Source organism: Numida meleagris, chromosome 4 (genome assembly GCF_002078875.1).
Source record: "Numida meleagris isolate 19003 breed g44 Domestic line chromosome 4, NumMel1.0, whole genome shotgun sequence".
NCBI lineage: Eukaryota > Metazoa > Chordata > Aves > Galliformes > Numididae > Numida > Numida meleagris.
In genome coordinates this window covers 69089855-69114798 of record NC_034412.1, presented here as the reverse complement: position 1 = coordinate 69114798, position 24944 = coordinate 69089855, and the positions used below count along the sequence as shown (strand labels likewise).

Below are 24944 nucleotides of genomic sequence, written 5' to 3'. Positions count from 1 at the left end.
GCTGAGTTTTTTTTATTGTCTAACTGTAACAGCTGTCTGAAATACTCATGCCACTCTGTTCCTATTGTGGTGTTGAAGTGCTTGTTACATTTCAGTTGTTGTTTTTTTAATATTTTTACAACTGCGAGAGAACAGTGTCTGTGTCCCTGTCTCGAGAATGAAGTACATTCATATTCATGGGTGAAGTTTGCTTTGGGTCGGGTCAAGCGTTTTAAAATAACTTATGTTTTTGCTGCTGAAATAACTCTCTGCTGCACCTATTAACTGAAGCCAAGGATGAGCCTCCTCCCTGGACTTCAGTAAGGTTTTGATTAAAGTTCTATGTGTCTTTCCAATTCTGTAAACACCTAGTATTCATGTGAGTTTTCTCAGATGAGCAATCTTTGGATTAATCATGTATGCAAAACTTATGTATGTGAATACTTCCCAAAGTCAGTATGCTAAACTGAAGTTAAATTAAATGGTAGAGTTGTGTGCATTTCCTATCCTTTTACATTGATTTCCTAGCACTTACTTGTAATCCAATAACATCTTTGTTTAATTATTTAAATATACATCAATATTTTTCAAATTTTATTTTTTTAGGAATTGAATCAGATCCTTATGGAGACACCACCAGTTTGGAAAGGATCATCCAAACTTTTTCGTAACCTTAACGAGAAAGGTGAGGGATAAGAATTTATTTTCCTGAACCAAATTGTCATATGTCTTAATTTATTGTTGCTGAAGTAGTGTTGTGCTTTAACTTGAGTTACATCTTCAAAAAGATAATTGTCTGTTGTTATCTACATTTTACTAAATAGAGACATTCCCTTTAATCTCTGCGATATTTTAATCATGCCAGCTTACAGCTAGCATCTTTAAGTGAATTGGTATTTTAGAATATGTTAAACTGATTTTGACTGTTTCACATTCAGTTTGTTCCAGTGAAGAATTATATGTAGAATGTAGACAGAATATTCCAATAAAGACACTAAATCTCTTCACTTTTTTTAATTGGTGCAATGATGTGATTATTTTAAAGATAGTAATGGCCCTGATATAATTGAATAAATACCTTTTTCAAAACAGAGACAGTTTCAGAAATGCTGTATATCCCTTTGAAGTCAGAAGATCAAAGTTTTGTTAACCTTTAAAATTCATACTATTGGTAAAGGAAGAGCCATACTTTGGGTTTCATTGTTTTATTTATTCTCTTCCTTAATGTGCTTTATCACTTCAAACCACATATTCTTTTGCTTATTTTCATTATGGCAAAGGATTTTTGAAACTTCATTTTGCAACCACAAGTAATTGCTATAAAGAAAAGACAATATAGATGTATAAAATATTCATACCAGCAAAAAAATTCCAAACAAATGTGTGCATTTATTTTATGAATCTGTTTCACAGAATCACAGAATTGCACAGGTTGGAAGGGACTTGTAGAGATTGAGTTCAACCCCCAACAACATCTTAATGTTGTTAAAGGAGTAAATAAGCCCTTCCTCTCAGAGGAGCTCACAGGCTTGAATTTCATGAGTCTCTAATTGTAAACTGCACTTAACACGTTTTGCCTCGAGTCTGCAGACAAAACTACAGGGTGACACAGATACTGGCATATGTTTGCATTGTATTTCTTTCCTCTAGGCTGATGTCAGAACAGCTCAATCTTGAAATATTAATTACATAAAAATTCAGCTTCAGATTCTGTTAAGTCAGTACATAATTAGTTAAAAGAACGTACTTGGGATGTTCCTTACCAAATCTTTAATAAAACGTCTTCAAAATATAGTCTTGATTCAACAGTACTCAAGTTTTATGTGAAATTCTACAGAAGCTGATGGAATTAAGAAGACTCAAAACTAGTGTAATAAACTTAGTACTTGGATAGCTTTTCAGTACGCATGACAAGTTATTGCATTTTATAGATAATGTAGTAATTATTATATATATTAATACAATAGATGAGAAGTCCTTCATAAAGTCATTCAGAAGTCAGTAAAAGGAATGAAAATAGAATTCAAGTCTCCTTCATTCTGATTTAGTGTTTTGTTACTATATGGCCTGAGCGCTCCCAGATTAACATACTCGTTTTCTTTAAAATATGCACATTTCAGTATGAAGCAGGTAGCAAAGGCCTATATCAATGTGTTTTGCCATAGGTTTATTTGAATTTGTTGCACTATACAAATTTATTCCAGCTGTCCTTAGGTCTTGCTATGTTTTACCCTTGAGTGACCTCCTTCTATTCTTTCAGATCTTGGTATAAGCTTTTCTTTCTGTTCAATTGAAATTACAGAGCCTCTCTCCCATAACAGTCAGTGCAGTCAACCAGAACTATCTGTCTACAGCTACCACACACCAGTACAAACAAAAGGAGAAAATGCTTTCAAGGCCTTTTATATCGCTGTCTTCATGCTTGTGGTAGACTATTTGACAATTGCATTTCCTTCCTCCATTTTACAACACAGAAGGTGTCATCAAACAAACAAAAATTCATTTTTTACATTTACTGACTGGCTGTTAAAGAATGTCTTACATCGCTGAATGAGAACCTGTGAGGTATCTGATTTCTTGGTAGGTACTTATCCAAACAGACTTCAGTAGGCATTGTCAAAAAATTTCTGCAAAGTGCTGCATAAATTCTAGCTACATATTGATATGTTGCGTTATTGGAGAACACAAATGAAGTACATGGAGTTATTTTTGTGACTGTTCTTAAAATCTTCAGTGCAAAACTGGAAAGAAGACAGAAAGTCCTTGTGAATATTATTAAAGGAAACAGTTAACTTGGATTTTTTTGTGCTATAAATATTGTTTTAAAAAGTTTCTTAATTTGGCAGCATTTGAAGCATGGAAATTAAATTTGTTCAAGAATTGTGAAATCCATATAGATAATATGGTGTCTGAGCTTGAATTGTGTGTGTTCAGTGAAAAAAATTCATAAGATTATTTATGTTGCTTGCCCTGAAAGTAATGCCTCCTATTTATTTTCATAGAAACCACAACTACTACAAAGAGCACGTTAACACTAGTTTATAGAACAAATTCTCAGCTACAAAATACTGTTTTTCAACATAGTCACCAATATTAGCTCTGCATTTTCACCAGCGATGAATAAGGGCCTGCCTGCCATGCTGATGTCACGGGCCATCATAACAAAATAGAAGGTATTAATTTTGGAGTAGCCCTCATAAATACTTTGTCAGTATTCAGTTAAGTTAAATTTTACAAGGTGCTAAATGTTCGAAGATGTGGCTGGGTTTCTTAGAAATGCTTTTGAACTTGATTTGGACTGAAATAGAAAAAAACAGCCAGTAACTTTTGAAAATCCCAGTCATTAGACATGTCAAATCTGAGGCATTTAATACTTTTTTTAGTCTTCTGAAATAATCTAATATTGTGACTAAATGTTTTTGGTTAACTCAGTCTTGAAGATCGTTAGAGTTAAGGGCTTTTAGTTGCTGTTTCCTGTTCTTAGTGTACTGTAGGATGCTTTTCTTCGTTTGTACTGTGAGCATTCTGCAAGGTTATCTTTTCACCTAAGAGTCAGAGGAGGGGAAGTAGTACAGCTTTTTATGGTACTGGACATACTATTTGAATATTGACTTCAGTTCTAACTTAAATTTTGCCTTCTTTATTTCTGAAAAGAAGTGCTATTCAATACTGTGATTGCCTATTGGCATCTAACAAAGGATGAAAAGCTTAGACGAAAGACCCTTAAGGGTCTTTTCAACATAGAAGACAACAGCACAGATTCCTTTAGTCTCTGAACATATTTAATAAAATCTACATATTTGTTTAATAAGAGTTTTAGTATAAATTTCAGGTGATTATTATGAGGGTGTGCATATAAAGGGAATTCAAATGTACAAGCTGTGCTTTCATCGGTAATATTAGGCCAAGCTTTCAATTAACATAGGACATGCACTTACAAAGCACATAGTGAAAGTCAAGAGCTGTTTTGAAACAGTATGCATCAGGAGGGAGTACTGTTCAAGTTTTCAGAATAAATGTTCTCATGCTGTTAGAGTGTTGTCATGCATTATTATTGAGGTTTTCAGAGAGTCAGATAAAACATTAGCTTCTAAGAATCTAACCGGCTTCTCTTTAGTGAGCCATTCTCCACTGACTGTAGTTGTTTATTTGCCTTACTTACTGTACTTACCACCAAGAATATTCAAAAACAAACTAAAAAAAAAAAAAACCAACAGAAAAAGAACCTAAATACATCAATATTTTAGACAACTCATGCAAACAAAAAAGAATATGCATATCCACGTGTATGAAAATGCTCATTCTTATACGTAGATTTAATACTTTTGAGTTTAAGATGTGGAGGCTACGTAAAACTAATACAGCATCATTTTTTCTATTGATGTTTTCAGGTGTGATATCTTACACAGAATATTTATTCCTCTTATGTATTTTAACAAGTAAGTATTTTGGGGAAAGGAAAACAAAAATCCTTCCTTAGAAATTCGTAAGCTCTGAATGTATTGCTGTACATTAGAATATTATTTTTTTGTTCTCTCCAGCATACCCCAGTATGGAAAAAATGATGTATCTTTGTTTGAACCTCTCCTGTCCTACAGGAATCTTGTTTTATGCTTTAAGTCATTTGTTCTTTAGAACACCTTTTACTGAGTGTTGAGAAAGTTGAGGTTAAAACCCTGTTAAGAGCTCAAGTTTATTTTCTTATATTCCAATTAAATTTTTAGTTGTATATACTGAATATGCTGAATTTACTGTTCATAAAGGACATTGAGTATAGGGAGAAGAGAAAAACATACATTATTATTATTATTATTATTATTATTATTTTACTTCCTTGTATGTAAAGGATGATGTAAATGAGGCAGCAATATCAATAACATCTATTTCATTTTAGAATATCCATCAAACTGATCTCAGTAGTTGTTGTAAAACAGAGCAGGAACTTTACCCTGAACCCTTACAATCTATAATTGCTGCATCAATTCTTCTATTATTTCTTTATTATCTGGACTAAATTTGGCCATAGTTCATCCATATTGCAAAGCATGTTGTCCAAAGACTTCACTTATATTTGCCATCAGAGTCCACATGTTTATGAACTGATTTAAAATTTTAACCTGATCTCAAATTTCTGGAACTTGAAGCATATAAGCAAGAAATTTCAGTCTCTTTCAAAGCATCATTTGTTTTGACAAGTTTTTGGAAAAAAAAAAAAAAACAACAACAAAAAAAACCTTTTCAAAATGTCTTGAAAACACTGTGTTTTCATAGAAAATTTATTTCCTGCAACATTGTTTTATTAAAAAAACAAACAAACCTGTAATCACAAACTAATGATTACTGTCCGCTGCTGAACCAGCCACTACTGTTATGTATTTTTCTTGGATTTTTCATGTTCTGTTTCTACTGTATGTTCCCCATAATCTATGAATTTGTAAGCTTCTCTTACGTTTTCATAGCATTAATAATATTTTATATTGATGTTATGATTTGCATTTACTCTGTACACAAATTTACTGATTTAAATTAGCTGAGGATGCTTTTTAATAAAAGATGCTGTATGATTTCTTAGGATTTCATACATGTGTTTTTTTCCAGTTAATGAAGAAATGATTATTTTTGTTTTTTTGGCAGAGCCACATGCAGGTTTTAGAATTGCTTTCAACATGTTTGATACCGATGGCAATGAAATGGTGGACAAAAAGGAGTTCTTAGTGGTACGTATATCTGCAGTGTTTGAACTTTCAGCCTTTTAATGTTTTTATGTAACCTTGAAATTCAGTTTTTGTCCTGATTGAGACTCATGATGATGGCAAATGTAGTTTTGATATTTCTTTAGAAATTAACTTTTAAAGTTTCTTGGTTAGTGGCTTACACAAGCTTTCTGAAGACTGCACAGGCTTTTATTTTCTGCTGAGTATGTAGAGACAATTAATGGAATAAAAAAGTAATTGTAACAGTCATAGAAACAGATTTTTATAAAAAAGATATTTGCAGAATACACCATTTTTAGTACCTTTTTTTTGCAGTTGTTTGCAAATAAATATACATAAACACATACGAGAAAAAGCCCACAGATAAAGAAAAAGGTGGAACAAGATACATAGGCAGTGTGGAACAGACACAGGGAGTAGACTTTAAGTGTCAGACTAAAATTATAAACAAAGGCACTTGACTTCCTGCGTGGTGTTTCTGAATTGTTTCCAACTCAAGCTATAAGGCTCAGTCCAGGTAGCCTGTGCTAACCTAAAGAACATGGAAACTTGGAAGAAACTGTCCTCAGTTCTCATTTCAAGGATGTGATGTACAATCAAGTGAGTGAGATCTGAGGTCAGGAACACTTGTTTTCTTTTGGCATAGCTCCATCAGAATAGGTTTCCTTTGCTTTGGAAGCTACCACTGCCTGCAAAGTATGGCTTGCAAATAATTTTTTTCTCTTACAATATTAAATGTACATTTATTTCTCTTTGCTTATTCCTGGTAACAATCTCCTCCTCAAAAAAAAAAAAAAAAGCCACCTAACATTGAGTTAATTGGCTGATGGACCAAATGGAGAAAGGAGGGAGTGTCTTTCATGACTCCTCAAACTACGTAGTGGCATAGGCTGTCAACTTATAATAAAAAGAATGGCAGAGGAAATTGAAGCATGAGCCTTTGCCTTTCAGAATCCTCTGTTGAAAATGAGATCAAATGAATAAGTATATAAATGAGGAAGAACACTTAAGGATGGATATTTACATCTTTCTAAGTGTGCCTTTATAGTCCTGTTTTGTATTTATTCTCTGTTATAGTCTCTGGTAGCTTTTAAAAATTCTTCTTTACTCTTTTCCTGTTACCATACTTGGTGGATAGAGAAAAGGAAGATTTTCAAACATTAGATTTGCTGATTTCCTCCTAACACCATATTTAACAAATTTGTGTAGTAGATTAAACCTGACTCTAATTCTGCTGGATTAGTGTGTCAGTAAGAAAGACTAAAGAAAGACTGTAAGTAGAGGATGTCTGTGTAAACAACAGTAAATACGAAAATGAAAGTTGAGTCAATGAGGCTCAAGCTCGGAATATAGCTAGCTACAGAGTATATATTTGGCATCTGTACACATAGTGCTTGGGTGTGCATAATCTCCTCTCTACTTGGAAGCAGGAGACTGTAAACATACCCGTATAAACTATATCTAGCATTTGCAAAATACTTCTCCATTGGTGACAATCAGCTATCATAAAATTGGAAGTCAAGGTAGTACTTTCTGGAGGATGGTGTAGAGATCACATGTTACGTGAATCCCAAGAAAAAGTGTACATGTAGTAAGGAGTTGCAAAATACTTACGTTTTTTCTGATAAAAGCTTTGTTGGTTTTGTAAAATAATTCCTCAGGTGTTTGTGCTTTTCTCTTTGCTTATGTCATAAGGATGAGGTCAGGGAACAGAAGGATTGTGTTCCCTTGTTACAGGAGATCTTTGGTTTGCTGCTTTCAGCAGTCAATCTCATCCATAGGAACAATGTTCCTAGGAAAGTACTCCTAGATCCTTTCACATTTGATTTTCTACTCACTGGTATCCTATAGCACTCCTTCTGAACAAAAGATCCATTTCTAGAAGTTTAGCAAGTGCTTTAATGATTAATGCAACAAAATCCTATTCTTTGCTTCAGCGGCAGGGGAAATACATCCAAGGATGCATTGCTTTTTTCCCTTGATATTTTCTTTTTTTTTAGTTTTTCAATTACTGCCACTCTTCTCTTTTATTTGTGACTTGTCACTTCACTTTTCACTAGGTATTTTCTTTCTGCTTCTGTCTCTTCATTTACTTTTCTTCTTTCCACAGTTTTAGGTTGCAAACTGTGTAATATTCTAGGCCATCTAGGTAAATGTCCTCTCGTGACTTTCCTGGTCAGCATGTGTTGCAGTAGTTTGTGCCTGTAAGTTTGCAAAAAACTTGTAAAGACAGACCAAGATCTGTAAATCGATCCTGTACTTAAAAATAGGTACCGTTACAAGCATAATATTCTGGTCTATGTTTGCACTATAGACAATTTATAAAAATATGGAAATCCATAAAATATTATTTCCAAAAGCGTTTGCTCTTCGGTCTCCAAATGCTGTATTCATTAGTTTTTTTTCCTGTCATACCTCAGCAGTAGTTTGCTGCTCCCTTTGTCTTAGTCATCTACCTTCTCTGATACTTCATTCTGACTGAATTTGGAAAATTTTCTTGCAGAGTTTATCATACATTGCATTTTATTGATCACATTCTGATCCATGTGGAGCTCTGTGTGCATGTAATTACAGTATTGTGTTTTTATCAGATTTCTGGTAGGTAAAGTTCAGTCTTTGAACAACTGTGTAGTTATGCTACCATTGTTTGTATGCTATGATGTTTGGTTCTGAGAATACCATATTCTGGATGGAACAAATTTTCAGCCATAGTGCATGCTCTTTTTTTTAGGGGGGGGTGCTCATTTTGTGATTAGCACATGCAAGAAGTGGCAGTATAACATTTTTGGATGGGGTTTTTGAAAAGCTGAAATTCACTGGTAGATGGCATCGGAGTACCATCAGAGTAGTGCTCTGTCTGCCATGAAAAATGAATAATGTGACACTTCTTTTCTAATGGTTTGGAAATATTAATAAGTATTACTATAACTAAAAGCATTTAAAGACTAGATACTTACAAAGAAAGATAAGTACAGATCATAACATGAAGACTGTTGTTTTCAAAAATAAACATGTATTGTTTAAATCCTGTGTTTGAGGTTGTCTCAGAAGTCATGTTTAAAGTTCCTAATATAAAGAGATTTGGGAAAGAAGTATTTTACAAGACTCGAAAGTCTTCTTTGAACAGACTTGAAAAAACAAAGGTACTTGATAAATTACTCTCAAGGAGTAGTTTGTTGCTGCTTACAGAGAATATTTCGCCCCCACCAGGTGTTTCCACCCCATGCTTGTGCCAGCAGGAGTAAGAACTGATCTGTTTAGAAGCTGACATGTAAAAAGGATTGATCCAGCTGACTGCTTAGCTGTACAGCTGTTTTAAATAGTACCTGACAACAAAGGATGTGATTAGAGGAGGTGGAAAAGGCTGGAACTCCCCCTTTTTGTAGGCTAGTATGGACCTAGTTTGGCTTAAATACAAAGCTAAAGAGGATGTTCTGAGTATTGTGCTTCCAAATAGAGTTATTAACTTTATTTTGTGAAAAACAAAATCATTTTGCCTTTCTGTGTAATGCTTAAGATGAGAGAAGGAACACGAAGGCACAAATGTAAACAAAAAAGCGTAATTGGAACATCGATATTTTACTAAAGAGCTGCATTTTCATACTGCATATTTTGTTACCCATGGAGAATGACTGTTATGTGAAATGTGAAACAGTCCAAAAGCAATACAAGAACAAAATTATTTGTTTTGTAGCTACAAGAGATTTTCAGGAAAAAAAATGAGAAGAGAGAAAGAAAAGGAGATGAAGAAAAACGTGCAATGTTGGTAAGTAAAATTAGAATAATTGCAGCTGGTAGTCAACTTTGTTTTCTTTCGGACAACAATGTATTGTGTTCACTTATCGCTTTCAATTTTTTGAAACAAATTCTTATTGTAAGAAAGACAGTTACTGCAGTTGTTGGGAAATTACTTAAGTGGTTTATAGAAAATACAGTACATAAATATTCCATTATATGTAAGGACAGTAGCATGGATTCTGTTTGGAGTCTACATATCTAAGAAAACTGAGTAGTAATGAGTCGGTATCATTGTCTATAAAAGGGCGACATCTCTTTAGCAAAAGCAAACTGTGCTCCTGCTCTCATAACTTAGGAACACTGTTAACGTAGAAATGCTGAGCCTGATATTTGATATTATTGTGGTAGTTTTAATATATCTGACATAAGGTGGTAAGAGAGCTTAGATTTCGTATTCAAATTTATTTTTTTATCAAATACTGCTTATGACCATTGCCAAATATTTTTAGTTATTATTATGTGAATAGATTTTTGTGGAACATTGATACCAAATTCATGTCTACTGTGTGCATGAGAAAGGTAAGTCATAAACAGACGAGATGGTGGTTTGTCCGGAACATGACAGCAGTACCAGAAACTTTTATTGATGGACAAGTTTCTGTCCAGTTTCTGTCAAATCCACAACAGAAAAAAAAAATGTTCATTTGGGATTTTCATATTTACAGCAAAAATTCTTCATTTTTGGAAAAAGTAGTGATTACAAAATGGTACATTCCTCCTGACAATAATCTACTCAGCTGTCTACTTCTCTATGAAAACTTAACAAATAAGATGAAAAATAAACCATTTTCTATCCATTGTCATCTTAAAAATAAATTTAAAAATCTGATATTATGTAAAATAAATCTTAACCTATTCTGTTGTCTTTATTTTTTTCTTTGTCTTCACACTGACATGTGATACTTGGCTTGGTGCATTTTTGCTGTATGTCAGCGTCTTCAACTTTATGGATATCATACTCCTACTAACAGTGTATGTACTCTAAATATTTTTAATTTATGCAGTCTTCACCAGTGAATTGAAATAGTATGCTATAAGGATATTTACTACATTTTTGCATTTCATCACGTCAAGTACTAATTAGTAAAAATGTAGTGGATCCTTATCTCTGTGAAGGGTTGCACGTGCTTGTTACATGCATTCAGAAGCAGGTCAGTCTACCAGGAGGAAAGGTCACTCTGTTTATATAAAATGAAGGAATCAATATATTTTTTTTTTAGGAATATGACAAAGCATGTCTTAAGAAATTGTAGGTGTGTACTTAATTAACCTTAAACCTGAGTCTGTCTTGCCTCCTTGTGTGACGTACTAGCTAAAGCGAAATGAAACATTTGCCTTTTTATCATCTGACCCCACCTTACTGCCAAAAAGAAAAAAGAAAGAACCAGAAGAGAGCTTTTATATTTTTATGCTTCACTTAGAGAACAAACAGATAAAAACTTTGGGTCTGGGCTGAAATAGGATCTGACAGAAAAAAAAAACCCTGCATTATGTAGGTGGCAGTAAACTGAATTTTGATCATTTTTGAAGATTAAAAGATGCAGCTGGCAAGAGAGAAAATGGATCCTCAGGTTTTTTGAATGTCTTCACAAGAATTGTAGTGGCTCTTCCAGTTTCTGTTGATGCCATGAAGAGCAGAAGATGCTTGAAACTAAGGAAGTGCAGCCTTAAAATGTCTGGAAAACTGCACAAGTGCTGTATTCTCATCTTTGAAAACAGTTGTAATTATTTTAGAAGTGTCAAGATCTATAAGACTTAGCAAAAAAAGCATGCAGTGCAGATTCAAGAGGTTTAAATATTTTTGTGTTTTCATTTGCTTAGGTCTATTGTCTCGAGTTATTTTCTGGTGCATACTGCAGGTGTATGTTAAGATTAGTTCTGCATGTATTGCACGAGTGCTTTTACTAGCCAAATGCCAGCTGAAACGTGATAATGATGATGAGATGCATGTGATGAAAATATGCATGTCCTAAAGTACTAATTCTACTGGCTAAAGAGAATAAGTTCAGCAAATACTTAAGATAAATATATTACAGAAACGTATGCATAAAAAAGTGAGATGTTGTGCCTACCCATGGCTTAGAAGATATAAAGGGATGAATAAGTGTTAACTGAAGCCCTAAGGATCTAATCGTGTACGCACTGAAATAAACCAATTTCTTTGATTTTAGCAATTTAGGACTGAATGTATACATTAAGCAAGGGTATAATTCCCAGTAGCTTGTCACATTTCTTTGATGATGGTTCACAGAAGAGTTGAAGGGAATTGGATAGAGGAAAAAGTAAATAACAACTTCTAGAAGCAGCAGGCAAGTTTTTAAAAAAAAAAAAAAAAAAATCTTCCAGGAAATATTTTGCAATGTTCTGCAGCCAACACTTCACATCAAATACCTGAATGTATTTTTATTGTTTCTGTTTCATAAAGTTACAAATTGACTTAGTGCAAAAATATTGCTTGCCTCTGTAGTTCTGAGCCTTATTTTTTTTAAAACGTAGATTATATAATCATAGACATATTCATTTATTTATATATGTAAAATACCACTGAGACAAATCAGTACATGACAGTCCCATGTGCACTGGGTTCCACTGCATTCTTAAAAGCTTTCAAATAATACCTTCGCTCGTGTAACTGTATCACTAGTGGAAATATGGTAAGTGTACTGAAGACCTGTTACCTGAGGTATTGTGTTCAAGAATATTAACGGAAAATGGAGGAGTGGAACTCATGCTATATTTCAACTATCTAAAGGATTTCATATATTTATATTTCTGTGTTTGGCATAGCATGAAATACACAGAGACGGTAAACCTTCAACTCAATACTAATGGTATTCTTCGTGATATTGATATGTTACACATTGCTCAGCAGTCCAATCAGTGTAAATCATCTAAAAGAACAATACCTGTTGATACCAAAATAAATAAATCTTTTTCTATTAGAAGATTTAACTCATTTTGTATTTATAGTTTCTCTTGCATGCCCATCTCAACTTGAGTAGTGAGTCTTGAAAAAAGGATACCAGCTTCAGATTAACTGGTGGAGAGAAGAAGGAATATGCATTCAATAGCAATTACCCTAACCAAGTTTAGATAGCAGTTTGCTGTCTTCATGATCATTTTGCCTAGGTTCTTTGGAGAAGAAAAACAATGAAGTATTACATAGATCTAAGACTAATTGCAAGATAAAGGAATTCGTATTATAAAAAGAGGTTTTTTTCAGGCTTCCAAAAATGATGCAGAGCATTTCAGAGCAAAATGGTAATCATTTTTTCTTTGGAGAGATTATATATTTTTCATTTAAATAAGGTATGTTAGTTCATTAGATGTGCACAGTGTTGTTCTTGATATGTATGTTACAATTAAATTGGGCTTATTAGGTTTGATTTTTAATTTTCCTCACATTATAAGGATGTCATCCTAATGATTCTGAGAAATTAATTTACTGTATCTAGTTGAATGCTGGCTTTTATGTTTTGACCAATAAGGAAATAAATCTAATATCATAAGAAAGTAATACATTTTGGTAAAACAAATGTGTGTGGGGAAAAAGCAACAGCAAAGTGTTGAGTTTAAATGGCCATTTTCACATGTACTTATAAAGAAAATAATTCTGATCTGTGTTTTCTGTAATTTATTTTGTTTGAGAAGGTGGGGTCAGGTGGTACTTTTTGGCACAGCTGCAATATGAGTAAAAATCAAATAGATGTAATAGACTAGTATTTTGATGTACAAAGTGATGTAAATGTGTAGAGATTTCCTTTTGTTGTAGCAAAAGAATTAAGCCATGTTTCTGAGGATCGATTAGAAAAGATTTTAAAGTCTGTTGCCTGTTATTTTACTGTCCTTCTTGAAACTTCTGCAGGTTCTTAAAACAGAAGGAGAGGACCTTGTCCCCAGAAGCTACTGGGATACTTTGAGACGTAGCACGAGCCAAGCTCTCTTTTCAGACCTTGCGGAGGTATAAGGCAACCTCTGTCTCTGGTCCATAAACATATTGCTATTTTATCTATTTCTGTTCTCACTGTCTTCCTATTTTATGCATTTTGTTTCTTTTCTTCATTAAACTTGTTTTCTTAAACCCGAAAGGTCTCAGATCTAATGGATTTGTTTCCATGCAGTGCAATAACTCAAGGCTGTCTTTTCCAAGTAAAAATAAAGTTATCTTTTGAAAGAGTTGGAAAATCAAGCCCTCCTCGGTCGTTATTGAAAGGAAGCATTTTAAACAATAACAGTGACACTATTTCATAGGGAGAGAAGTCATTCAGGAAGCCTTTGTCATTTGTGCTCAGTCCAGTGATGAGACAACTAAATGAGAGTTTCAGCCCCATAAGCATTTAATCTTTAGTCATTAATGTACTTCTGAATGTATGTTATCAAAGCTTATCCTCACAAAAAGAGTATCACACAGCTGTTGGATTGAACCAGAAATGTTTACAGTAAATAAATATTTGTCAATCTTTTCAAATATTACAGAATCATTATGGAGGACTAGCAGTATCCCTGAGCTGCCTAATTAATTTCCATAGTTCTTTAAATTCTATTAAAATTCTTCTTTCATGACCTGTTTTGAAATAACTAAATAAGACATTTATTTGTACTGATCGTTTCAGTGAGTCTGAAAACTAGATCCTTTAAGCTTTCCTATGCGTTGTACGATGAAGTTGGTTGCTTATCAGATTGTGGCACTAAAGAATGTACTGCAACTCCCCACTGAGTCTTGAGTGTCTAGTCTCAAGTCGCATGCTTCATGAGCAGGATCATAATGAGAGAGAACATGGAACTGAACAAAAAACCCTCTAGTTCTTTCCTTTGCTTCATAAGTAATGTATGTTTCACATTAAAAGTAATTAGTGTCCCTGCTGTTCCTCCTCAGAAACTGTTTTATAACCTGAGGACCTGGATGGACTTTTTCTAATTTCTGAGCTAAATTTACTCGTAGCCCCTCTACACCAGTCTGTCACTACTTAATTTCAGCAGGGCCTTTTCATCTTCTTTAGTGTTGATCTTCTTAGTTATGGTTGTGTCTATAAACACAGTCATAGTTCTCCATTTTTGTTATTGTAGGCTAAACAAAACAAAATCATTGATTGTTATCTTAAGATAGAATGTACATTTCCCAGGTATCAAATACACCTTCTTTGTACGTCTCTCAGCTAGAATTTGTTTTTTTGCAAAATAAATAAGTAATTGCCTGAATCTAGTGTTACAGAACTCAATTTTAAACCAATATTTATAGTAATAATTCGTAGTAATAATACATTAATAATCTTCCAGTAAGCTAGTATAACTGATTTTTCTTTCCTTGCCTTTGAATCGATGAGTTCCTGGACTATTAATCCAGTTATTAGTCCTTATTTAAGTCACCTAATATTAGAGTCCATAGCATCAGTGCTCCTGTCTAAGGGAGACAGAGAGAGGAGAGAGGGCCTCTCATTTCATTCATTATTTAAGGAGCTTGGGGAAACAAATTTTCTGAATTGTCCTTACTCTTAATCTACAGCTGACATGAATTCAGTCTCAAGTATAGATGGCCTTAGACTTGGTAATCTCTACAGGGCTTTGATTTGAAGACAATTTTTACACTGAATGCCTCAGACCAATGTCTGTAGCTTGAAATGTCATTGAAGCTTAATAAAAGCTATGTTAAACATTGGTTTAAGTTGTCTGTAAAGTGTATAACAGGTCTTTCAGCTCACTTATGAATGATTTTATGAAGAAAAATCTTATGTCCTTCATTTGCTCCACTGAGAATTTCTTACTTCTCATCACAAGTCTTTATCTTGTTTTAAGTTTGAGCCAGCTGGCTTTCGTCCATATTCTTATCTCTCCCAGGTACTCTCTCATCTCAGTGATACTATAGCCATCTGTACTAAGTAGCCTAAACCTATTTGACACTGGAGTCTGTGTTGTTTCGTAGCTTTTCGAGAGGGTCTTGTATAAGTTGAAAAGGAGAGTAAATATAGTTTGTTGTTGTGAGAATCAACTTACAAGGTCTTTCTAGGGGAAAAAAAAAGTTGTTCTTCACACTCAGTTTCTTGGAAGGGCAGTTTACGGTATTGATTCTGCTATTCCTAATTTAGCAACTTCACCATCATGTTGGAATATTCCATTTACTACTGAATTTGGCTTGTAAGTTTGTTCTTAAGTTGCTAACTGAAACTGGAAATGAGTAAGGCTGTGATAACTATTAAAAAATCAAGGTCTTGCAGTAAGAAAATTCTCATTAATTTAAGGCATAGTATTCAAATTTCATTCTTGGAATATGGTTCTACAAGTGAACCATCACCCATGAGCTTAAATTACTTTTAGTAGATCTTTAATCAAAAACGTGAATTTCACAGAATACAAAATCAAACAGGTTTTTATTCTTATTTAATAGACTTTAAAATATATAAGATGAAAATGGTCTCATGTTTTTAAATAGGTGTGGTCTTTTCATTTTCACTGACATAAAATAGAAAACTTATTATGAACAATAAACAGTAGCTTTAAATGACTAAAGCTTTTTCACTTGCCCTTAAGAGAGAGAATTTGTATAGTGCTATCAAAGCAAAAGGAGTAAAGAAATAGTTTTCAGTTGCCTGCAGTTCTGTGGAGAAGCACACAGGGTTGAGTTTCTGGGCTGAAGTTTTTAGGGTTTTTGTTGTTGTTGTTCTTTTAGTGAGGCTGACCAAATGGGAATTGTAAAAAGACTTACGTATTGTATTTGTTAAATGGTTCTTTAGATATGGGTGAATGCAACCTAAGTCTTAGGTTTTGAAATGTTTTTGCAAGATGAAAGGCTGTAACTTAACATTTGATATCTTTTCAGCGTACTTGAGGGAAATTGTTTGAATGTACTTAGGGATTTAATTGCTTAAAAGACATAAGAAATCAGGGTATCTGTGTTTCAGTGTATTGTGTCCTGTAGTGGAGGATAACAATATTAAAAGACAAATAGTGATAAGTTTTCTGAATTAATTTGCTCATTGTCTTAATTGAAGGACTTGAAATCTGTCTCTGTATATATACTATGTCATCTTATTTCTCCCTGGAGAAGAATATGAGAATAAAGAGGAAGCTGAAGTAACTGAAATACAATCTTGAGAATCCAGAACTGATTATAGTATAGTACAGAAAAGTTTCCCTCTTATATCTTTAGCTCTTGGATCTTAAAAGGAAAGAGTGTTGTCTTAATGCCTCATATTTTTTCTTGTTGTCTATACCTACAAACTTCTAATGGTGGAATACTGTGTCTTGTTTAAGACCCTTATTTTACTGACTGATTTTTTTTTTAGCTCTGCAATATCTGAAAGGTTTTTTTGTAAAAGAGGTAAAATCAGTGCACATACATTGATGTTATAGGGGCATTTATATAGTAAAAAAGTTGAATACATGCATATTATAGTCATGCTGTTACAAATAGTCAAAATTAGTTTTTTCTACTATTATAATTCTATGTGTTAAAAGTTGATAATTTTTTATTAAGGAAAAGGTATTACTACATGTAAAAATAAAAATAATAATAAGTGACGTCTGATGAAGAGACAATGTTCTTTTAGGAATATTTTTAGGAGAATGAATGAAAATTAATATTATTCCATGGATTGATTGATTTATTTTTATATTTATTTTGTTTTTAATATGTTTGACAGTAAGATTTGAACAGTAGTCATCAGCTGTTTATGATATAGAATCAAATAAAGTACACCTTATTGAGTATTTATAGAATATACAGTCCCATACTTAGTATGAAATAAGATATAAAATATAAGAAATAAAATATACAATTGTACAAAGTAACTTCTTGTAATATCTTTATAGTTGCCCAGTAGAGAGGAGGGGAGATTTTGTACAAAGGGAGTAATTCTTGTGATTTACCTCAACTGATTAGATGAGTTTTTTCCGTAAGAGTTTATGGTTTTATTTTTTACGCTTTTCCATATTCATTTCAGCATGCATGATATTAGGTTGTTGTTCTAAAGTGTTTTCTACTGAATGCAATTAACAACTCAATGCTATTTTGTGTGGAAAAAATGCTATTTTGTATGACTAAATTAATTTAACTAATTTTAATACTAAAATCTTTTTAAACACTATGAACGTAAAACACAAAATCTTTTTATAGAAAGATCTATTGTGTTGATAGACATTCTCAAATTATCGTTCTGTAACTAATCCAGTCATGTCCTTTGATACATTTTTTTTATTCTAATATTTAAGCGTACTGATGATATTGCAAGTTCACTGTCAGATACAACACTGCTTGTACACTTTTTTGGCAAGAAAGGAAAAGCTGAACTGAACTTCGAAGATTTTTATAGGTGAGACTCAATTTTATGAATTACTTTTAAAGAAACGCATGCTTCTTCTAACTACTGTGTATTATATTACTATACACGTAGTTTATGCATTTGTGTATATAATGTACATAGGATATAAAGTTTATTTTCTCTTTGTGCTACACATGGAATAAAATAACAAAAGCAACAATGGGACAGACATATGGTCTGTTGTTTGGGTGTCCCGTGTTTAGCCATGAGCTTGACTCAATGATCCCTGTGGGATCCTTCCAACAAGGGATATTCAATGATTCTGTGATTGTATAATAAAAAGCCCTGCACCAATACTGCTCCCTATGTACCAGTATCTATTGTCTTTATAGTTATCACTTATTTTAACTGTGTGTTTTAATTAATCAGATTTTTGGAAAATATTTTCCCTTAAAATCACATATGTTACAAAGAATATTCAGTTTTTCATAAATAGAAAAAATATGGATTGTCAAGTGAAGTCATGATGTGATGAGTTAAAAACAAAAAGAAAAGAGGGGTTTTTTCATGAAATCTGGTTACAATGCCCATTTATCACCAGAAGATATTGTGGATGCTAAGGAGGTCAAAACCTACTAGATGTATTCACAAAAGAAGATTCATCGAGTTTTATTCAAAACTACTTTTTCAGCTTAAAAAATCTTTGAACTGGGGGTTCAGGGAAATACTTTGCTTCTACATACACTTTTGCATAGGCTTCCTTTTGATTTGAGCTGCTTCTAGTTCTTAAAAGTCAAGTTATACATTAGGAAGTAGAGTTACAGACAGTGTTGAGAGGGCAGGCGCTTTGGGAGCCTGTAAGAGGGAAGTGGTATAGGTTGTGGTTGACAGTCAGTGGATGTAAGTTCCAGGGTAGTACTGTGACCAGAGAACTACTTTGGTCATTGGTTGTATAGCTAGAACACAAAGCAGGATCAGGGAAGTTACATTTCCTTTTATGTATAGCTGTCACCAACTGTTTTGTACATTATCCAGATTTGGTGTCCAGAATTTATCAAATATGTTGTTAAATTGAAAACAGTTTATAGAGTTATCATAAGAGTAGTGAAGTATTGAAAAAGAATGGGTGAGATTGAAAGGCTGGGAGAGCCAACTCATCCTACTTGGGTTGTTAAAGAGAAAAAATTAAGGTTAATCTCAATCTAAGCTAAATGAATAGGGAATAAATTTGGTGAAATCACTAACACAATGGTATTTCCTGTCTAGCATATAAAAATTAAAAAATAAAAAAAATTAAAATTATAAATTAAAACATTAAAGTATTAAAAAATTTCAGTGACCCACTGAAAGCAGTTAAGCAAACACAAGCTAGAAATTACTAAATACTTAAATACATAATTTATTTTAATCCTTGCTAAAACTCTTGATCTTTGAGTTAAGACTATTGCATTGATTTGAAATTGTCAGTTTGGGAATTGATGGAATTAACAAATATACAGTCGGTGCTACAGAAAGGGAATTAATTTGTATTACACTATTTGGCTTTGTATTTTACAAGCCTTTTAATGGACATGCTTATACAAGAATAGTAGAAATACAAAATGTTATTGATTTTCCATATTCGTGTTTATGCTTCAGATTTATGGATAACCTACAAACTGAAGTTCTAGAGATAGAATTCCTTTCCTATTCTAACGGGATGAACACTATCAGTGAGGAAGATTTTGCACATATTCTTTTGAGATATACAAATGTGGAAAATACATCAAGTTACTTGGAGAACATGCGCTGCAGAATTCCTGAAGAAAAGGTAATTGTTTAACTAGGTGTCCTGGTTCAGCTGAGACAGAGTTGATTTTTTTCATAGTGTCTAGTATGATATTATGGTTTGGCTTTATGAGAAAAACAATGTTGATAACACACCCACATTTTAGTTGTTGCTGAGCAGCCCTATGGGGAGCCAGTTTTTCAGCTTCTCATGCTGTCCTGCCAGCAAGGGGGCTGGGGGAGTGCAGGGAGCTGGGAGGGGACAGAACCAGGGACAGCTGTCATAAGCTGGCCAAAGGGATATTCCATACCATATGACATCGTGTGAAAAAAAACTGAAATGGAGGGGAGTTGGCTGGGAAGGCTGTTGTTGCTTGGAGACTGGCTGGGCATTTGTTGGCATGTGTTGAGCAGTTTCTTTGTGCATCTCTTGTTTTGTCTGTGTGTATATGTACATATGTATGTGTATATGTATATACATATGTACATACATATATATGTGTATACACTCCCACACTGAGAGAGGGAGAGTGAGTGAAAGGCTGTGTGGTGTTTAGCTGCTTGCTGGGTTAAACCACACTAGGACAGCAGTGGGCCATGGCGTCTAGTCCCAGTGTTGTCAAGATGGAAACAAAACCTTGCTGGACCAAAATTCTGATATTCTGTCACTGATTTCGATAGCACCAGGAATTTATGCTGTTCATAATCTGTGCATTTTATGTTTCTCAGATTAATTGCCGACTGAAAAGTAGAATAGTAAAGAACATAGAATTATTTGTGTAATTTAGTTCATTATGTGATTTAGTAATATTTTTGAGTTTTATATTACATTCAAGTTCAGTGTAAAAGACATGAGACAAAAAAAAATTCTAGTAGTGAGGTATTTGAAAAATCTTATTTTCCTTACTTCTCTTTTACATTGCCACCTGAATAACATCTCTTCAGAACTAACATTGACACACTTCATCTGGCTGAATTATAGTCTTAACAGTGGATCACTTGTATATAGTTACTGATGGCTGTGTGGTTCTTATTAATGACTGGGAGATAGAAAGAGAATGAAGAGCTCTTTTGTACCTGATTAGATTAAAGAGGCAGCAGTATGATTGGGAGTGGAGTTCCTACTTACTGACCCTTTCTGAATTGCCAGTCTAGCTGTTGAGGAGCTCAATTCTAAGTACTCTGTAAAAGGTCTGCACAGCTTTTAATATATAAAGCCAAGACTGTGCAACAGAAATGGTATAAAGCTCTTTTTTCATGGTTCCTTGTTGTATTTTGTTTAACATTAAAATCAAGTTTTATGTATGCATAAAAATCAGGAAAAATCTTGTATAACAAGAATTAAAAAATAATGGCAGTCATAAATAAACAGAAATACTTGTATGAATGATAAATATTATTACAAGTAAGTATAAATATAGACGCATTATTTTAAACCTGTCTTTCCAATACCACTGTTCCAGTAGCAAGTCTTCCACATTAGTTTCCTCTTCTTGATCTCTAGTGGGCTCATCAGCTAAGAGTAACTTCCATGTGGAATGCTTTGTCAGTTGTTTAGAAGCTTGCTTATGTTGCATTCTGGAAATGTCCTGGCGCTTTACCACTGCCATATATCTAAATGCCATATGCTATACGTCTGTTAATTAAAATAGGACATTGCCCTTTTTCATAATGCCATATCACTGTTTTGGTGAAAGTGTTGTCAGTGCAGTGGAAAAAGTTAATTCCTGTGACAACCATCTTGCTTGAGAATGGGACTTTGCCTCTTGTTGCCATAGAGGCATTGCTCATATGCTTGTGCTTTTTTACACTTGATAGCATTGTAATTCCAACATTATAAAATTACTACTTTTTTCTGTGTATTGATATTCTGCAAGACTAATGCAAACCAGAGGATTCCACTTAGAAGAAAATGGGTGTAGCCCATTAAATAACATGCAGCTACTTTCACAGCTGTCAGTGGTAATCTTTCATAGTGCTCTGTGTAGCGGTCTCTAAAGAAACATAACAATCACTTGGCACACTGTGGTCATGTTAAAATATTCAGCTGGCATGCTGCCTGCTCACAGTATGTTTTCTTCCTTTTACTAACTGGATGCCAACCATCTAGTGATTCATTCTGGCACCTGAGATTTCTACAGATACAAGCTCCTAAAGAAATTCCATGAATTTTAACAGAATTTGTGTATTAATATAACAGTTTTCTCTTGTAAAATGTAATCTTTCCAAATAATAAAATAAAAATAAATAAACCACTTTCATTTTTATGTACAAAGGATGAGAAAGGATGAGATTAATACTATTCTAGCATTAATTCAGTCCTGGCTTCATCCAAAGTCTCTGTTTAAGGTTCTTCCAATATTGATGTAGAGGTAAATTATCATGTCTTTGGATTGGTAGCTAGGACAAGAGAAAAGCAGAGCAAATACTACAAGGAAAGGGAAAAATTCTCATTTAAAAACTTAGCACTTTCATAGAAGAAATTCTGAATCCTCATCAAAATGGAAAAGATTTTTTTAAAGCTGGACAGGCCCTGCAATGTAAGACTTAAGCGTATCAACTGAAGAGATTTACGTGGCTAAATCTGGATATGTAAAACCTTCACCTTAGAATACAGTGCTTACGTTAGGTCATATTTATTAATTCCATATACTTTTGTGAGCGCACATACACATAAATAACAGTGGTTTGCAGTGGTTTTCAGTAGTAGACATTGCAGTATTTATACAAACCTAGACTCATTCTCAATATTAATTGCCACATCATAATAATCCTCATGGAATTTTTAAGATAGCCTTAAGCAGTAGAGAAGTATTTCTGACTGTATTTTTAATAAGAATTTGTTGTCTATTGCAGTGGAAAATAGGAAAGACAACTTACATTCTTTACAAGATCCAAATTCAGTACTTTGCTGACTTCAGTACAAACTTAGGTTTATTTCAATGACTGTAGTATCTATTCTCAAATCAAGTTGATGTATGTAGAGGCAAGGTTTGTTTATTCCCTTGTCGTCACTACCGATACTTTTAATCGTGCTAATACACATATTCTTTTCTTCATTAGGGTATCACATTTGATGAGTTTAGATCATTTTTCCAGTTCTTGAACAACCTAGAAGACTTTACAATTGCAATGCAAATGTATAATTTTGCAAGTCGTTCCATAGGCCAAGGTAAGTATTTATAAAAAATCAGATAATTTTTAACAATTTTTTTTTAATGAAGATACAGAGCTGTTGACTGAAATAGAGGGGAAATTGGCTTTTCATTCCTAGTTTGTACTTTCAGCATCTCAGGTAAAATTCTGAAAAGGCTAGGACCCTTGCTTAGAGAGAGGTCTCAGTCTTAAGTGATACAGTAAATCCTTAGAAAGTCATGCAAGTGCTGGATAAGCTGAATGCAGAACAGTGTGACATCAAACCCTGCAGTACAAGAGTTAAGAGACACTTGATGACACTAGTAAGAGATAGGCTTGAAGTAAATGAAAGCATTTTTACGTAGTAGGTCTCTGAAATTGCTGCTGTGAAGTTTGTGGAAGGAAACAGTATCAGAAGGTTCAGAAAGGGACAGATTTTTTTCACAAATCAGTAAGTGGGAATTGAAAGATACACACCAGCTGAAATCCTTAATGCTTGGGGGAGTGCAAGGTGAAGTGGTCAAGCTTGTGTACTCGCCCCAAGTAACATCTCAGTGAGTCTGACACATTAGCACCAGTGTAGTCCTACCTCATGTGGCTTTACTAAAGGAATATGTGGTTTTCTGTGTTCTGTTTCCTAAGTTCTGTTTCTTGTCAATTGAATAAATGCCATCAGCATAAATGTAATGTAAGTTTAATTATAATAAGATTTTCTGCTTTTGTTATAGTAGTATAGTATATCTACTGTTGTCTTTCATACAAAATATTTGATATCATGTGTATTATTTTATAATAGTTGAGAACTACTTGTCTTTGAACCATGAAATACAGTTCTGTTTTTCACATTTCATTATTTTTAGTGTGTAAGTGTGAAAACTTAGTTGAAAAGATTGCTTGGATTTCAAAGTTTAAATTTCTGCGTTTGTTTTCTTGTGATATTTTCTTTATGTAGATGAATTCAAGCGTGCTGTTTATGTAGCCACAGGTGTAAAGCTTTCCCCACATTTGGTGAACACAGTGTTCAAGATTTTTGATGTCGACAGAGATGACCAACTGAGTTACAAAGAATTTATCGGCATTATGAAAGATAGACTTAATCGAGGGTTTAGGGTAAGGATGTCAACTTTTAAATTTATATTAATTGATTTTACAGCTTACTACTTCTTACTTTGACCTGTGGCATGGATATATTGCAAAGCAGCAGTTCATATGTTTAAACACATTTTATAGAAATCCTAAAGCAGTCTGTAAGATAAATTCCTTCTGCTGTTCTTGATTTTTTTTAATTAAAAAGCAATATATAGAACATGTAACATATAGTACACTAATCAAATGGAGATGATAAATTCGCTGCACTGTCATTCTGTCATTTCTTCTCTACTGTGCAACTCATAGATTGGCATTAAGATCTCTAACAAGGGTAGTAATAACATCTGAGTTATTTTCAGGGAAGAGAGAATTTGTCTTTCTAAATTGGCCAGTTTAGGTAAAGGTCCACCATCAGCTGTTTTAAAGTATTATTTAAAATACCAAGCATTGACAGTGAGTTACAGTGGAAAATGCTTTTAATTTTCGAATAATTAGTGAAGTTCTGCTGAAAAACACTACATTCTGGTTCAAAGTTGCTTTTGATAACTTAACCCTACATCTATATCTATCATTTTAAGCTACAAGGAGCTCGAAGGCAGAAAACTACTTGCAGAAAATGTTCATAGGGAACCAGCTTGTAAATCATATGTAGAACTTCTTTCAGGTGAATATATAGGCCTTACTGCCATCTTCAGGTTCAGTGTAGGAAATTGTATAGAAGCAGGAAAAAAGAAAAACAGTATGATCAATAAAAGTCACAATTCTTTCTCCGTATAGCAGATGTTAACATTTTTAATGAAATGCAAAATGCTGTTCTTACCTGCAGCTTAACCCCCTAGCTAAACATAAATTTTGAACTTTAAGTTTTCCATTAGATGTGTGTAATGATTTCTGTAATTTACATTTCAGTATATTACTTCTGTAATGTAATTTTATTCACACAAAATTAGCTTTCTACATGTAATTTTAAAACTTTGTGTTGCTGAGTCTATTAGATTATTCTTTATTTTTGTAATATTATAATCTAATTTAAAAGTGTGGATAACAACCACTGCATTTGTGATGAGCTTGTTTCTTGTTGGTCCTCAAATCCTTTTATCATGGTGTGGGAATGATAATTGTTTCATAACTGTTTCAAGATGTTCAGCTATATGTTTTAATTGTTTACCAGTTGTAAGTGTGCCACTGTATGTTAATTTAACCAGAA

At 33.4% G+C, this 24944-nt stretch overlaps 1 protein-coding gene across 5 annotated transcripts in view; it reads left to right on the top strand.

Moving 5' to 3' along the window:
- The window catches only part of MICU3 (mitochondrial calcium uptake family member 3), a 49557-nt gene that overhangs the window by 15289 nt on the left and 9324 nt on the right, over positions 1-24944 (top strand). For 3 of the 5 annotated variants that reach the window (XM_021396138.1, XM_021396142.1, XM_021396140.1), the window contains exons 4-13: positions 586-664; positions 4371-4418; positions 5614-5696; positions 9388-9459; positions 10425-10463; positions 13357-13452; positions 17697-17797; positions 19385-19556; positions 22577-22685; positions 23601-23758. In XM_021396138.1, the coding sequence (XP_021251813.1) occupies positions 586-664; positions 4371-4418; positions 5614-5696; positions 9388-9459; positions 10425-10463; positions 13357-13452; positions 17697-17797; positions 19385-19556; positions 22577-22685; positions 23601-23758 (957 nt within the window). The remainder of the gene's footprint in view (positions 1-585; positions 665-4370; positions 4419-5613; positions 5697-9387; positions 9460-10424; positions 10464-13356; positions 13453-17696; positions 17798-19384; positions 19557-22576; positions 22686-23600; positions 23759-24944) is intronic. The other 2 variants (XM_021396139.1, XM_021396141.1) reach the window with 2 other exon arrangements.